The sequence below is a fragment of the Narcine bancroftii genome, chromosome 5 (genome assembly GCF_036971445.1).
Source record: "Narcine bancroftii isolate sNarBan1 chromosome 5, sNarBan1.hap1, whole genome shotgun sequence".
NCBI classification, from domain to species: Eukaryota; Metazoa; Chordata; class Chondrichthyes; order Torpediniformes; family Narcinidae; genus Narcine; species Narcine bancroftii.
The window spans coordinates 32,826,628-32,840,518 of record NC_091473.1 but is presented as its reverse complement, the minus strand read 5'-3'; the positions used below and the strand labels follow the sequence as shown (position 1 = coordinate 32,840,518).

At 40.3% G+C, this 13,891-nt stretch overlaps 1 protein-coding gene across 2 annotated transcripts in view; it reads right to left on the bottom strand.

Annotated features, from left to right (window-relative positions):
• eogt (EGF domain-specific O-linked N-acetylglucosamine (GlcNAc) transferase) overlaps nt 1-12,300 on the bottom strand; it is a 61,022-nt gene extending 48,722 nt beyond the window's left edge. For both annotated transcript variants that reach the window (XM_069937098.1, XM_069937099.1), the window contains exons 1-2: nt 12,001-12,300; nt 2,356-2,456 (exon numbers count right to left, since the gene is read on the bottom strand). In XM_069937098.1, the coding sequence (XP_069793199.1) occupies nt 2,356-2,456; nt 12,001-12,255 (356 nt within the window). In that variant the 5' untranslated portion in view covers nt 12,256-12,300. The remainder of the gene's footprint in view (nt 1-2,355; nt 2,457-12,000) is intronic.
• Between the last annotated feature and the right edge of the window lie 1,591 nt (nt 12,301-13,891).

The window sequence follows — 13,891 nt, the reverse complement described above, 5'->3', positions numbered from 1 at the left end:
ATAGCATTCACATCATTCTGTCAGTATTTATTCCTGTGTTCACAGAAACCTGATCTTTTCATCCTTTATGATTAAGGGCAGGCAGATGAGGAAACTATCGGAATAGAGAGCTGTCTCTCTGACGAGAGAGCAAACCATCAAGATGGACCATTTGCAGGCTGCGCCATCTACACTCCTGATTAACAGGGTGGCTGTCTATGCATTCTAAAGAATTGCATTTTCTTCTGCCAGAAGTGGGGGGGGGGGGGGGGGGGGGCGGGGTGGGAGGGGGGTGGGAATAATATTTAATGCCAAAGAAGTTTAACTGTTGTAGTAAGTGCAAATAATCATGAATGCTTTAATGGCTGCAGAGAACACAAGTTACTGAGGGAGTTATAGAACAAGAACTATTCAAACAATAGTTGCAGGATAGAGGAACTAACAATACAGATAAATGGGTTGCCATCAGTTGTGTTAAAAAATTTTGACATCTAACTTTCCACCCAGAGAGAAAATGGTTCAGATTTTTCCCTCACTTGTTATAATTTTACATGAATGGTAATCCTGGCTTGCCCACAGGAAAAAAAGAATCTCAGGGTTCTATGCAATATCATGTACCCACTTTGACAATAAATCTGAAATCTATAGTTGTATCCTTGAAAAGTTAAACTCAATAGTTATGCCACAATATTTGTATCAATACAAATAATACCGTTGCTCGCCATAAAGGAGGCTATTTCAGCGCATCAAGTTAATATGCATGTAACAATCCCATTATTTTTTTCCCCTGTAAACTATTCTTTCCATATTCCCATCAGCTCACCATCTCCATTATTTACATGTAGACTAGGAGCAAAATACAGTGGACAAATAATTTACCAATCTGCACAATTATCGGTTGTGGGGCGGGGCAGGGGTGGGGGGGGCTTGAATATCAGAGGAAAACCATGGGATCCCAAGAAGAACATGGTCTCCACACAAACAGTACAGGAGCTGAGCCGCACGGTAAAAACTCTATTAGCTGTGCCACTGCATTGTTTTGGGGGTCAGACATGTATCATGGCAAGCTCAGAAATCAACACTTTTTGTAAGAAATAAAAATTTAATTGTATTTGAAGTTATTACAAAATTTAATAACATTTCACAATTCATTTACAACAAACTAACATTCTGAGGCTCCAGTTAAAAGATTATAACAGACATATCTAACTTTTTAATGTTACAGTTTATACTGTGATAGAGGATTTATTTGTGCTGATAAGTGTGAGGTGCTTCATTTTGGTAAGAAGAATCAGAATAGGACATACGTGGTAAATGGGAGAGCATTGAGGAATACAGAAGAGCAGAAAGATTTAGGAGTAACGGTACATCGTTCCCTGAAGGTAGAAACTCACGTGAATAGGGTGGTGAAGAAGGCTTTTAGTATGCTGGCCTTTATCAATCATTGCATGGAATATAGGAGTTGGGAGGTGATGTTGAGACTGTATAAGACGTTGGTGCGGCCTAATTTGGAGTTCTGTGTGCAGTTCTGGTCGCCTAATTATAGGAAGGATATAAACAGAGTGGAGAGAGTGCAGAGAAGGTTTACCAGAATGTTGCCTGGGTTTAAGCATCTGGAGTATGGGGAGAGATTGGACAGATTGGGTCTTTATTCTTTGGAGCGTAGAAGGTTGAGAGGGGATTTGATAGAAGTATTTAAGATTATGAAAGGGATAGACAGAATGGATGTGGATAGACTATTTCCGTTAAGAGGAGGAAAGATTAAAACAAGAGGACATGAGTTAAGAATTAAGGGGCAGAGGTTTAGAGGTAACATGAGGGGGAACTTCTTTACTCAGAGAGTGGTAGCCGTGTGGAATGATCTTCCGGGAGAAATAGTGGCGGCGGAGTCAATTGTATTATTTAAGAAAAGGTTGGACAGGTATATGGATGAGAAGAAGATGGAGGGTTATGGGCATTGTGCAGGGAGGTGGGACTAGAAAGGGGTGTTTGGTTCGGTGCGGACTAGAAGGGCCTAATGGCCTGTTTCCGTGCTGTAATTGTTATGTTATGTTTTATTCGTTGACTTTCAACTTTCTGATGAATTCGTAGCTTAGGTTCTCCATTAAATGCAACATCTTCAAACTGTTGCAGGACAAAAACCACAAATGGTTACTGCAAATGACTATTTCCAAAATATAGCACAGGGCATTAAAATTATGCCTTGATCCCTGCTGAAACTCATTATTCCAAATATTTCATGAGATAACTAAGTTCTAAATGTATCAGTTATGCTTTTGCTCAATAGATAAGGAACACTTTAAATTAATCACGAGAATGACACACAACTCCAAATTCAGACACTGTTCTATTTATTACCTTTGCTGTGGGTCTTACCATCCTGAAGTAGCTTCAGAACACACAGGGTAGCTGAATCGGTATTCTGGCTTGCAATTCTTTTCATATCCCCAACAGGATTCCAGCTCTCTCAAGTGCTTCTGCAGCAAAGGCAGAATTAGTTTCATGACTTGTTTACCCTTTCACCCAAATTATTGACTACTCATTTTTTATGTACAGTTAATAATTGTTAATGGAAGAACAAGATGGTTAATAGTAAAATTATATAATGAATTAATTTTCTGTTCCTTCCAAAATGTCTCTTTACTCTTAGCTTGAAAATACTTCCAAATAGTATCATCATTCAACTGAAATAATCCAAGTACCTGTAATTAGTGTAAATGAGTAGGTTTGTTGGTGATAGAAATCTATTAAAATGTTGGATATACTTTGAATGATGATTTAGAGATAATATGGTGTCACTGTCCTATCAATTGCCATACGATTGGGGCACAAGTTCACTAAACATTACCTAAATATTTAAATCAACTACCTTATTATTGATAAAATGATCCAAGTACGTTTAGGAAGTTGCAAACATCGGGTGAAAAAAATATCAGGCAGATAATTATTCCTCTCTGCTTCGGTGGATTCTTGAATAAAACACTAAGTATTTACATAGTCACTTTTTTTTTGAAAGAAACAACACTAAGATGACTGAGACTAACTTCAATGTACAGTAAAATTCCAATTACCCAGAATACAATCAAAGGGAAATTCAAACAACTACCAAAAACAATAAGAAAGTAAATAAATAAAAAAAAGATCAGACTAATGGATCCCGCAAGGATCGCTGAGACATCTTGGGATAAGTTCACAGCTGAACTAGCTGTGCCATTTGAGTGGAGGTGAACGGGGTTGTCAGTATGAGGAAGGTGCACCGAGAGGCTGACTGGGACACTTGCATGGAGGTGAGTCAGGTGGACCCGAGGATCTGACCAGGATACCAGGATGACGAGACGGACGATGCTGCTTGCCACTGGGGCGAATCTCTCAAAGTGTCTCCCTATCTCTGCCTGGTACGAGTCTTCATTTTTATTAGTATTAAATATATTAGTAAGGATTTAAATGTAAACATGGGGAAGAGTTTAATTATGACTGTGGAATGATTAGCCTAGCAGTTAGCACAAGACTTATAGTGCTAGTGAATGGGATTTAAATTTAAATTTTGTCAGTTACAGGAATTACTTGATTAAAGGCTACAATACAGATATTTTTCAGATTACTTTATAATTTGCACTGTCTTTTGTCTTTTAAACAGTGTATTCTTAATGCAGATGTATTAGTTCGGCATTGTGAGTCTCAGTCAACCGGAAAAAAATCACATATCCAAATCAGCGATCTCCATTTGTGCCAGATAATGGGGATTTTACTGTACAAGTGCCTAAATTCTTGATCCTGCAGGGTTCTGATGTCTTCTTAAGCAGACTAATGGCTGTCTAATCTGAAATTAAAAATGTTCTTTTGGATAAAAGTTTTTTGAGAGGGACGTGTGGTGCAGAGCAGTCTGTCTAAAAGGAATGCTATGCAGCAACATAATCAAATCCATCCTTCACAACATTTACAGCAGATTGAATTCATCATGTAATGAAACTCGATGTTTGTATTATTACGAGCTCACGTTTTAGTAAAATGGGATTACCACTGTAAGGGATAGTATAGACAGGATGGACTGAATGGTCAGTTACCATTTAAAATTTCACACAAACACAAATCACAGCCCAGCGATAATTTGATACATTGGAAGAACTGAGGGAAGGTTTGTTCCAGAATTCAATACATTTGCAAAGATATTGTGATTTGACTGCAGCTTTTTTTAAGCAGCTCTTATGGCCAGCCATTTTTGTGGATTGGGCCTTTTCAGTGTGCCAAGAGTCTTTTTGGGAAGCAAAGTGCTTCACTTTGATTGTGATCATCAGTGGAGGTCACTTGGAGAGACTGCTTCATTTTAAGTGTGACTAGCAGTGAAGTTACTTGGAAGCTTCATGGTGGCAACCCAGTTCGAGTCTTGCCTACGAAAGGACCAGGAGTGTTATGACCACAGCTCGTGAGGATGGACATTTCTTCAAAGGCATTTCAAGAAGAATTTGTAAGTCTGTAGCAGTCACAACTCCAGTCTTCACATCAGTTCAATATTAATTCTGGGCATCACATTTCAAAGGCCTACACTTCAACAATGAATTTAAAAGACTGAACTTTGAACTAAATTTCTAGATTTTGGACTGGACTGTAATGGTACTCACACACAAATACACCTGCACACAGCTGAGGATAGGTTTAGTGTTAAGGATACTTTAAAAGATGAGACTACAGTTTAAGAGTTAGAAATAAAATTAAATATTCATTGTCTATTGCCTCTCGTTATGCGTAGTTCGTAACAAAATATCTAAACACACAAAATGGCCATTAAACAAGGGGGAAAATTGTACCCAATAAAGTCCTCTTTTTCTGATCCTTTATGTATGAAGGTTTTGCAAACTTAGTGGAACTTGATGTTGTGTTCGGAAGAATATCAGATTTGGTGGATTCACAGATAGAGGAATCTGGACACAAGTGTTAATATCACAGTAACTTTATTGAACACACAGGAAGGAGACAAACAGGGAGAATGTCAAACAGTACTTAATTTCTCTACTACTAAACAATGCTATAGACATTCACATCGGACCAAGGTTGTGTGCCAATATCAGTGACCGCCTATACTCTACACCAGTGGTTCTCAACATTTTTCTTTCCATCACATACCACTAAGTATTCCCCAAGCCATAGGTGCTCTGAGATTAGTAAGGGATTGCTCAAGGTGATATGTGGGTGGAAACAAAAAGGTTGAAAACAACTGTTTTTATCGTACCTAATTGGCTCGTTATGTGCCTGGTTTCGTAATTCCAAAGTAAATGGATCAATGACAATATTTCTCAAGCAAAATATTTCAGTAACAATTGGGTCGAGAGCAGTGATTCTCAACCTTCCCTTCCCACTCACATACTCAATCTCTTACTAATCACAGAGCACTGATGGCATAGGGATTACTTAAAGTGGTATGTGAACCCTTCTCCACTGACAACGGTGTGAAGCAAGGCTGTGTCCTCGCATCAACCCTCTTTAATATCTTCTTCAGCATGATGCTGAAACAAGCCAATAAAGACCTCAACAATGAAGACAGTGTTTACATCCGGTACCGCACGGATGGCAGTCTCTTCAATCTGAGGCACCTGCAAGCTCAAACCAAGACACAAGAGCAACTTGTCCGTGAACTACTCTTTGCAGATGATGCCGCTTTAGTTGCCCATTCAGAGCCAGCTCTCCAGCGCATGATGACCTATTTTGCGGAAACTGCCAAAATGTTTGGCCTGGAAGTCAGCCTGAAGAAAATGGAGGTCCTCCATCAGCCAGCTCCCCACCATGACTACCAGCCCCCCCACATCTCCATTGGGCACACTGAACTCAAAACGGTCAACCAGTTTACCTATCTCAGCTGCACCATTTCATCTGATGCAAGGATCGACAAAGAGATAGACAACAGACTCGCCAAGGAAAATAGCACCTTTGGAAGACTACACAAAAGAATCTGGAAAAACAACCACCTGAAGAAACACACAAAGATCAGCGTGTACAGAGCCGTTGTCATACCCACGCTCCTGTTCGGCTCCGAATCATGGGTCCTCTACCGGCATCACCTACGGCTCCTAGAACGCTTCCATCAGCGCTGTCTCCGCTCCATCCTCAACATTCATTGGAGTGACTTCATCACCAACATCGAAATACTCAAGCTGGCAGAGTCTGCAAGCATCGAATCCATGCTGCTGAAAACCCAACTGCGCTGAGTGGGTCACGTCTCCAGAATGGAGGACCATCGCCTTCCCAAGATCATGTTCTATGGCGAGCTCTCCACTGGCCACCGAGACAGAGGTACACCAAAGAAGAGGTACAAGGACTGCTTAAAGAAATCTCTTGGTGCCTGCCACATTGACCACCGCCAGTGGGCTGATATCGCCTCAAACCGTGCATCTTGGCGCCTCACAGTTCGGCAGGCAGCAACCTCCTTTGAAGAAGACCACAGAGCCCACCTCACTGACAAAAGACAAAGGAGGAAAAACCCAACACCCAACCCCAACCAATCAATTTTCCCTTGCAACCGTGCCTGCCTGTCCTGCATCGGACTTGTCAGTCACCAACGAGCCTGCAGCAGACGTGGACATTTACCCCTCCATAAATCTTCGTCTGCGAAGCCAAGCCAAAGAAAGAAAGAATGTGAGTAGAAATAAAAAAGTTGAGAACCACTGCTCTATATGCTCACACACTCTACAGACAGGGACTTGCACATACATTCCTAGTTCTTTGTACCAACTGGGGTATGGCTCTCATCAAATATGATCTATCGCAGTACATAGGCTCAGCTTAAATATAGTGCACACCTTACCCGCAACACTTCCAGCAATGTCCATAATAGCGACCTGGCATGGAGCGATGTCCAGGGCTTCGACCACAAGGCAGAGAGGAAGAATGTGCAATGCGTTGATGTTATTTATAGTTCTGATTTGGGCGCCCAGCCAATAATTTAAACAAGCCGATAGCAAGGTGTGCACTAATGAGTGGCCGGAATCCAACCTTGATTGACAGTTGATGTGACTTCTGAATAAGTTTCAGACAGGGACTACCCACAATCCACAATATTCCATACAGGCAGGGAGGCTAAATGGTTCTCTATAATCCACATATAACACTTAATGAACAGGAAAAGATGTCTAGTGATTTGTTCAGCACAGTCATAGGGATGAACCACACCTGGACCAGATGCAGCAACACCAAGAACATCTCGAAACTGATGTTCAGGGCCTTTCCAATGATCAACAAATATCAGTGTTCTCCCTATAGCGGTTTTTTCTTTACATGTTTCGACACTCCACTCAGCAAATCCTGGATCCAGTGACTATATTGCCAGCGCCTTCAGGCAATCAGACCCAGCAGTGAAGCAAACAAAATATTGGTCTGACTCTCTATCAAAAAACATGGCATTACATTTACTGCAGATTACAGTCTCTCTCCTGCCAGGTGTGAATAGACATATGAAATCATATTTTATTTTATTTTGTGCTAAGCTGATTTGTAATCATGTGGTTAAAGGATATGAAATCTGGCCTTTGTGCCCATATTGACACATGGCTGCCCAAACCTAATACAATATGATGACAATTCAAAAGCATTCAGACAGCAGAAATCTGAAAGGGAAATAAAAACTCTTCAGCATTTCCTCTCTTTAGAATGACTCCGCAACAAGAGGTGTAAATGCATGGAAAAAGGACTGCCCTCATCAATGATGTCTCTGTTGTAAAGCATCAGTCCAATATTTTTAAAAATCAGACACAAAACTCAATGATCTCCCTTTGTTCTGAAAGATTGAGGAGGATTTGGTTAGATGGAAAACCCTACCCATAACTTTGGTGGACAAGGTTAGTTGCATTAAAATGAAAGAGCTGCCAAGACTACAATATCTACAATATCTTGCCCATTCCATTGCCTCAGAGGTTCTTTAAGATGCTCAACAAATGTGTCAGAAAGTTCTTATGGAATTATAAAGTGGTTAGAATCTCCATGGAAAAATTGACTCTGGACTATAAATTGGGAGACCTAAAATTGCCAAATTTTAAAAAATATTATTGGACGGCCCATTCGAGATTTATCGCCTCACTTTTTGAGTGAGGTGGTATTCCCTCCTGGGCACAAATTGAACTAGATGCGGTAAGAGAAAAGACAGCAGGAAAGTTCATATATTAATGGGACACATAATTGATATCAAAGAAAACATGTAATTCAGACGTGGCAAAAAAAATAAATCAATGTATTGGAATAAAAGTGGGGATATCTCCTAAAGTGCCCTAGACTCAGAATAAATTAATACCCATGACTCTAGATAATAAAATCTTAGACACCTGGTGCCAGAAGGGGATCAGGTGTATCAAGGATTGCAAGTGCATTCGAATAACAAAGAAATAAATATAATTTGTCCAATAAAACTTTTTTCTGCTATCTCCAGCTAAGATCTTTCTTAAGGGATAATTTGGGACTGACTATGACACTGCCTGTGTGTAGTGACATGGAGATTCTAATTCGAAAGTGGAATATACACAAGTTCATCTCTATGATGCATTCTCCTGAAGAAAATGACAAACAATTTTGAGGAGAAAAAAAATGACACATTCATTAGGGTATGGCAGCCTTATCTGCAACATATAGGTATGCAGACATAGTTACACCCCTTCTAAATAGAAGAAAGATAAAAATCCATACTAATATTGGAACAATTGAGATAAATGAAGTGGGTCATGGCACAGATGACGTGCTCTTGTTTCGTATCTTTTTCATTTTACTTTATGTTACTTTGGGTTTATATTTGGCTCCTTTAAGGGTCTGTGACCTATAGATTTTTGGTTCTTAATGTTTGTTTAGTTTACATAATTTTTTTTCTTGTGGTATTAGGGTATGGGAGGGAAGGGAGAGGGATGGGCAGGCGGGGAAAATGGACTTGAATGTAATATATCATTGTTGAGAAAGAAGTATTATTGTTTTGGAAACGTGCATTTGAAAATCAAAATATTCATTTTTAAAAATCAGACAAAAAATGGTCACTTAAACAAATTATGGTTTATCTTTCAGGGAATGATTACAGCATGGAAAGGGACCATTGCACTCTTCATGTGCTTACTGGCTATATATATATATATATATATATATATATATATAATCAAGTTGGTTTCACTCCCCACACCTTACGCATACCCCTGAAACTTCTTACTTCCTTTCAAATATTGATCCCGTTCCCTTTTGAATGTTACAATTAAATCTACTTCCACAGTATCCGTAGGAGTATCTCCCAGATCCTAACCAATTGTTGTGCTTTCATCCTAATTTCAGATCTTTGTCATTCACCTTCATTCTATGTTCTCTATTTCTTGACGCTCCTTACAAATAGGAATACTCAAGCTACATTATTGTTGACCTTTCATGATTTATAAATAATTTTATTAGATACCTTGCAACTATCTCTGCTTTAAGAAAAACAACTCTAGCTTCTCCAATCTAGCTGCAGTAAAATTCCCGAAATCCAAAATTCAAGCAACCAGCAAAAACAAATTGCATAAAATAAATAGGTAAAAAATACCAAAGTTTAAAATAATGTTCCTAGCACTTAGTTCACCAATTCCGCAACACGCAGTCTCAAGAAACTGGTAAATTCACTTATCAGGCACCTACCAATCCCCATGGGACTGTACATAACGAAAGACCCTCAAGCCTGAAACAATTTTAGTATACATCTTCTACACTCCCTCTGAAGTCTTTAAATCTCTTCTGATGTGTGCACCCAGAACTGAGCACACTGCTCCAATTCTTAATTCACTAGCAAGGATCTGGTGTCACTCGGAAGGCCAGCAATAATTATCTATTTCCAACTGCCCTCTTGATCCATTAGAGTCATTCTGATGAAGGTATTCTCACTGTTTAATTTGGAATGCGTGCTCCAGGATGATGGAAAGGCGATGCATTTTCAAGTTCAGAATGATGTGCAACTTGGAGAGGAACCTGAAGGTGGGGGTTGTTCCCTATCCTATTGTCCTCGGTGGATGAGGTTGCGGGTTTGGGAGGTTCTGTCAGCGTACCCTAACAAAGCAAATGCAGCATATTTTGTGGATGATACACACTGTGGAGGGGACAAATGTTAAGGAGTAATAATAAAACATGCTGATTTGTCATGGATGGTGTTGAGCTTCATGAGTACCATTAGATGCATACTCATCCAGGCATGGAGAGACAGCTGAACTTGTATTTTATGGTTTAATTATCATGTATTCTCGATATATTTTATATGGTATAAATAATATTTAAGCAGTTCTACAGATTAATTATTAATATTCCAGACACTAGTTAAAAGAGCTGTGACCTCTGAAAATTAATTTCTCTCAGACAAATTGCTTTAATGTTTACTACATTCATTGAAAATGTACTCTTTGTACCGCAAGAAAAAAAAGAAATTAATTGAGTGAACAATTCTCAATATCGTTTTTCATTATTAATTCTATATGACATTTGCTAACCCAAGAAAATCTCTAAGGAAACACCATTTTTTTTAAAACAATAAACTCGATGTTCTTCCATAATTTAAAAGGACTAAAAGGTTAACTTCTAGATTGAGTAGACTGACAGAAATTATTTGTCAGCCAATCCATTTTAAGCTTTGTTAAATTGCCTTCAGGATCAAGGAAAAATTTTGCTAAGCTCTACTTCATTGATACCATTCAATATACCCAGCACAATTACAAGATTCAACTCCTGAAAGAAATGAATCATAGGCAATAAATATCTTGGGAATCAATAGCAGAAGAACCGTTCTTCAAATACAAGGCATGACTACAGTTTTTCAAAATTGATTTTTCACATCTACGAGTCACAGATGATTTCTGTTTGGTCAAATAATAAGCATATAATTTCAGTTAATGTATACCAATAAATCCATACCTGCTGTTTTGCCACTTTTCAGTTGTTCAATTGCCTTATATGTCTCATCCCGGGTGAGGACCTCATCTAGCTCTAGCCTTAGCGGCTGTTGAGGGGGCTGGAGCAGGGCGGAATCTTGGACTGAGCGGTTGGCACTGAAAAGAGATTGGAAGTGTTCTGACCATCGGTTGAGGATGGAGATCTTGTCGCTGAGGAGGACTTTGCCGTCTGAGCTGCGCAGCGGGCTTTGGACTTGGGGTGAGGGGCCATACGCAGCCTTTAGAGCCTCGTAAAAACCCCTGAAGTCGCCAATGTCCGCGCTGAGCTGGGTTCGCTTGGCGAGGCTAGTCCACCACTCATTTTGGATCTCCCGGAGTTTGCGCTGAAGATGGCTGTATGCGCGACGGAAGGCTTGTTTCTTCTCTGGCCAGGACAGCTTTGTAAGGTGAGCCTGGTGGGCAGCTCGCTTCTTTGCCAGCAGCTCCTGGATTTCCTGGCTGTTATGGTCGAACCAGTCCTTGTTTTTCCTGGAGGAGAAGCCCAGTACCTCTTCAGTGGATTGCAGTATGGTAGTCTTCAGCTGATCCCAGAGGGTCAGGGACTTGTCAGCCACAAACAAGCCTGCAGCTGACGTGGATATTTACCCCCTCCATAAATCTTTGTCCGCGAAGCCAAGCCAAAGAAGATACCAATAAATACACTTTCCAGAATACCCGCTTTTAATAATCATTTACCATTTAAGACAAGATTGCCACAATTTCATGTTTTTCTTCCTGCCTGCATCAACTTTGGAAGAGAGATCTGCTTGTGCACTTTCCAGGCTCACGAGCCAATCTTCACTCTATATGCCAAGTTCTAAGGATTTCAATGAAACCAAAATGTGCGCTTGTACAACTAAAACCAGGAATCTTCACTCCAACAACTCAAATGCACATTATTTTACACATCTCCAATTTTTACAAGATTTGCACACAATATGAAATTTGACAAAAGCCTTGAAAGTCTTAAAAGACAATGATGAGAAATAACAATAGAGAAAAAGCCATTCTGCAAAGAATTAAGACCTAGAACTCACTTCCCTTCTTAATATATTGGAGGCTATGAAAAAAAACTTTCGAAGGTTAAAAAAATTGCATTAAATAAACTTAAACATACCTTGAAAGGGCAGAGGGAATCTTTCTCACAACTAGCAGCAATATTCATGTTATTGTGAAGAAAATAAGGAATATGTTCATCAGGCAATCGGATGCTACTGTACAAAGGCATTTCTTTGGCATAATCCACATTGCTTTTGTCTTCCAGTCCAAAGCCTCCAGTTGGCACCATCACAAACTGAAGTAGCACTAATATCATGCAGGAATAGATGGCTGATCCATGATGGAAAAATGTAAACTCCAAATAGATTTTCATTAATGGCTTTGCAGCCACGAATGATCTATTAAAGAAAAACAAGTTACCCAAATAAAACAAGGTAAACAACTTTGACGTTCATAGAATGCTTGTTTGATTGAAAATGTGCTCCAAACCTTTAAATTATTTTTATGTAAAGACTAGCCAGTTTCACACCGCAGGTGAGTGATGACCCTATTTTGTCCTGGTGAAATTCCTCGGAATTCAGGACCTCCTGGGCCTTTCACACCACAGTCCAAATTCACGGGAATCCCTAACAATTTAGGGAGGCTCCTGCCCCCAATTGATAACCCTGGCCGCCCGTCACCCGCCACCTCCGCTGTGCCTCAACCCCACTTTCCCACATCACAACGGCAGCACAATGCAGGATCAATGGCCGACTTCATTTCCCATAATCCCTCATGCAGCTGGAAACGCTCTGGAAGATTATGGTTAATGAGGACAGCCATTCATCCCTCATTGTGCTGCTGTCACAGCATGCCAAAGCAGCCCATTGTCGTCAGGAGGTAAGTATCTTTTAATTGACTATGTGATGCAGCACGCAAGAGCTGATGTCACGAGGCTTTCCCTGCTTGGCTATTTGGCTCTTCACACTGCAAGGAGAGGGTGGTCCGGGAAAATTTCCCGGGGCTGTGGCTCTACCTATGAGGTAGGACCATGGACCCATTTTAAAATTCCTGGGCTAACCTTTTCACACCATAGGTTCACAGGAGGGTTCCCGGGAAAATTTTGGGGGACTCTCCACTTTACAATGCAGTGTGAAAAGACTAAAATATGATGTGATTTTGTTTTTCTTTAGTAATATGTAGAATCACTGCTGCAGATTGTGATTTAATCAGAAATAATGAAAAGAGATTAACAGACATCTGCCTCATTCAAACCAGAGAGCAGAAATAATTAGTTTAATACCAACATGAGATACAAGTCCTGAAACAATGACTGCATTTCTGCCTTGAATGTATTCATCAATTACCACCAAATACACTTCCAATAGTTACCACTGTTTCAGACAGTGTTACTTTATAGTACTCAGTTAAGTTACCAGTCCCAAAGTGACCATAAACAATCAGATCTTGGAGGAGTCACGTGATGGAGTAGTGGCCGGTAGAATACCAGCCCTCTCCAGAAAAGAAAGAAAAAAGTAAAGAAAAAGCAAAGCCACAGACACACAAACCACAACAAATAAAAAATAAAGGTGTGGAGGAAATGGCACCAAAGAAAAAAAAGCCAAAAACAACAGGAAGAAAAGAAGAAGGAAAGACATCGGAAGAGAAAGGTAAAGGCCTTACCTATACGAAGAAGCAGGGACCCGCCGTGGAAAGAGGAGCCCACTCCCTGAAGTCAGTGGAAACCCCAAAGGGTCGCAACCCACTGAACGCAGGACTACAAGGATGGCTCATGGAGCCAAACAGAGGTGCGCGATGCGCACGACAAAGACAACACTGACGGGAGGGGGGACCAGCTGTGGAGTGGAACTCCACAGCTTGAACAACTGAGTAAGACCCAACAGCAGGGCTCCCAGCGGGAAGATATAGGAAATAACGGGAACGGGAGGGAGGAGAATGAAAAAAGGAAATCAGAGACACAGCAGATGACCAGCCCAGAGGAAGAGGACCAACATGAAGACACCATTAAT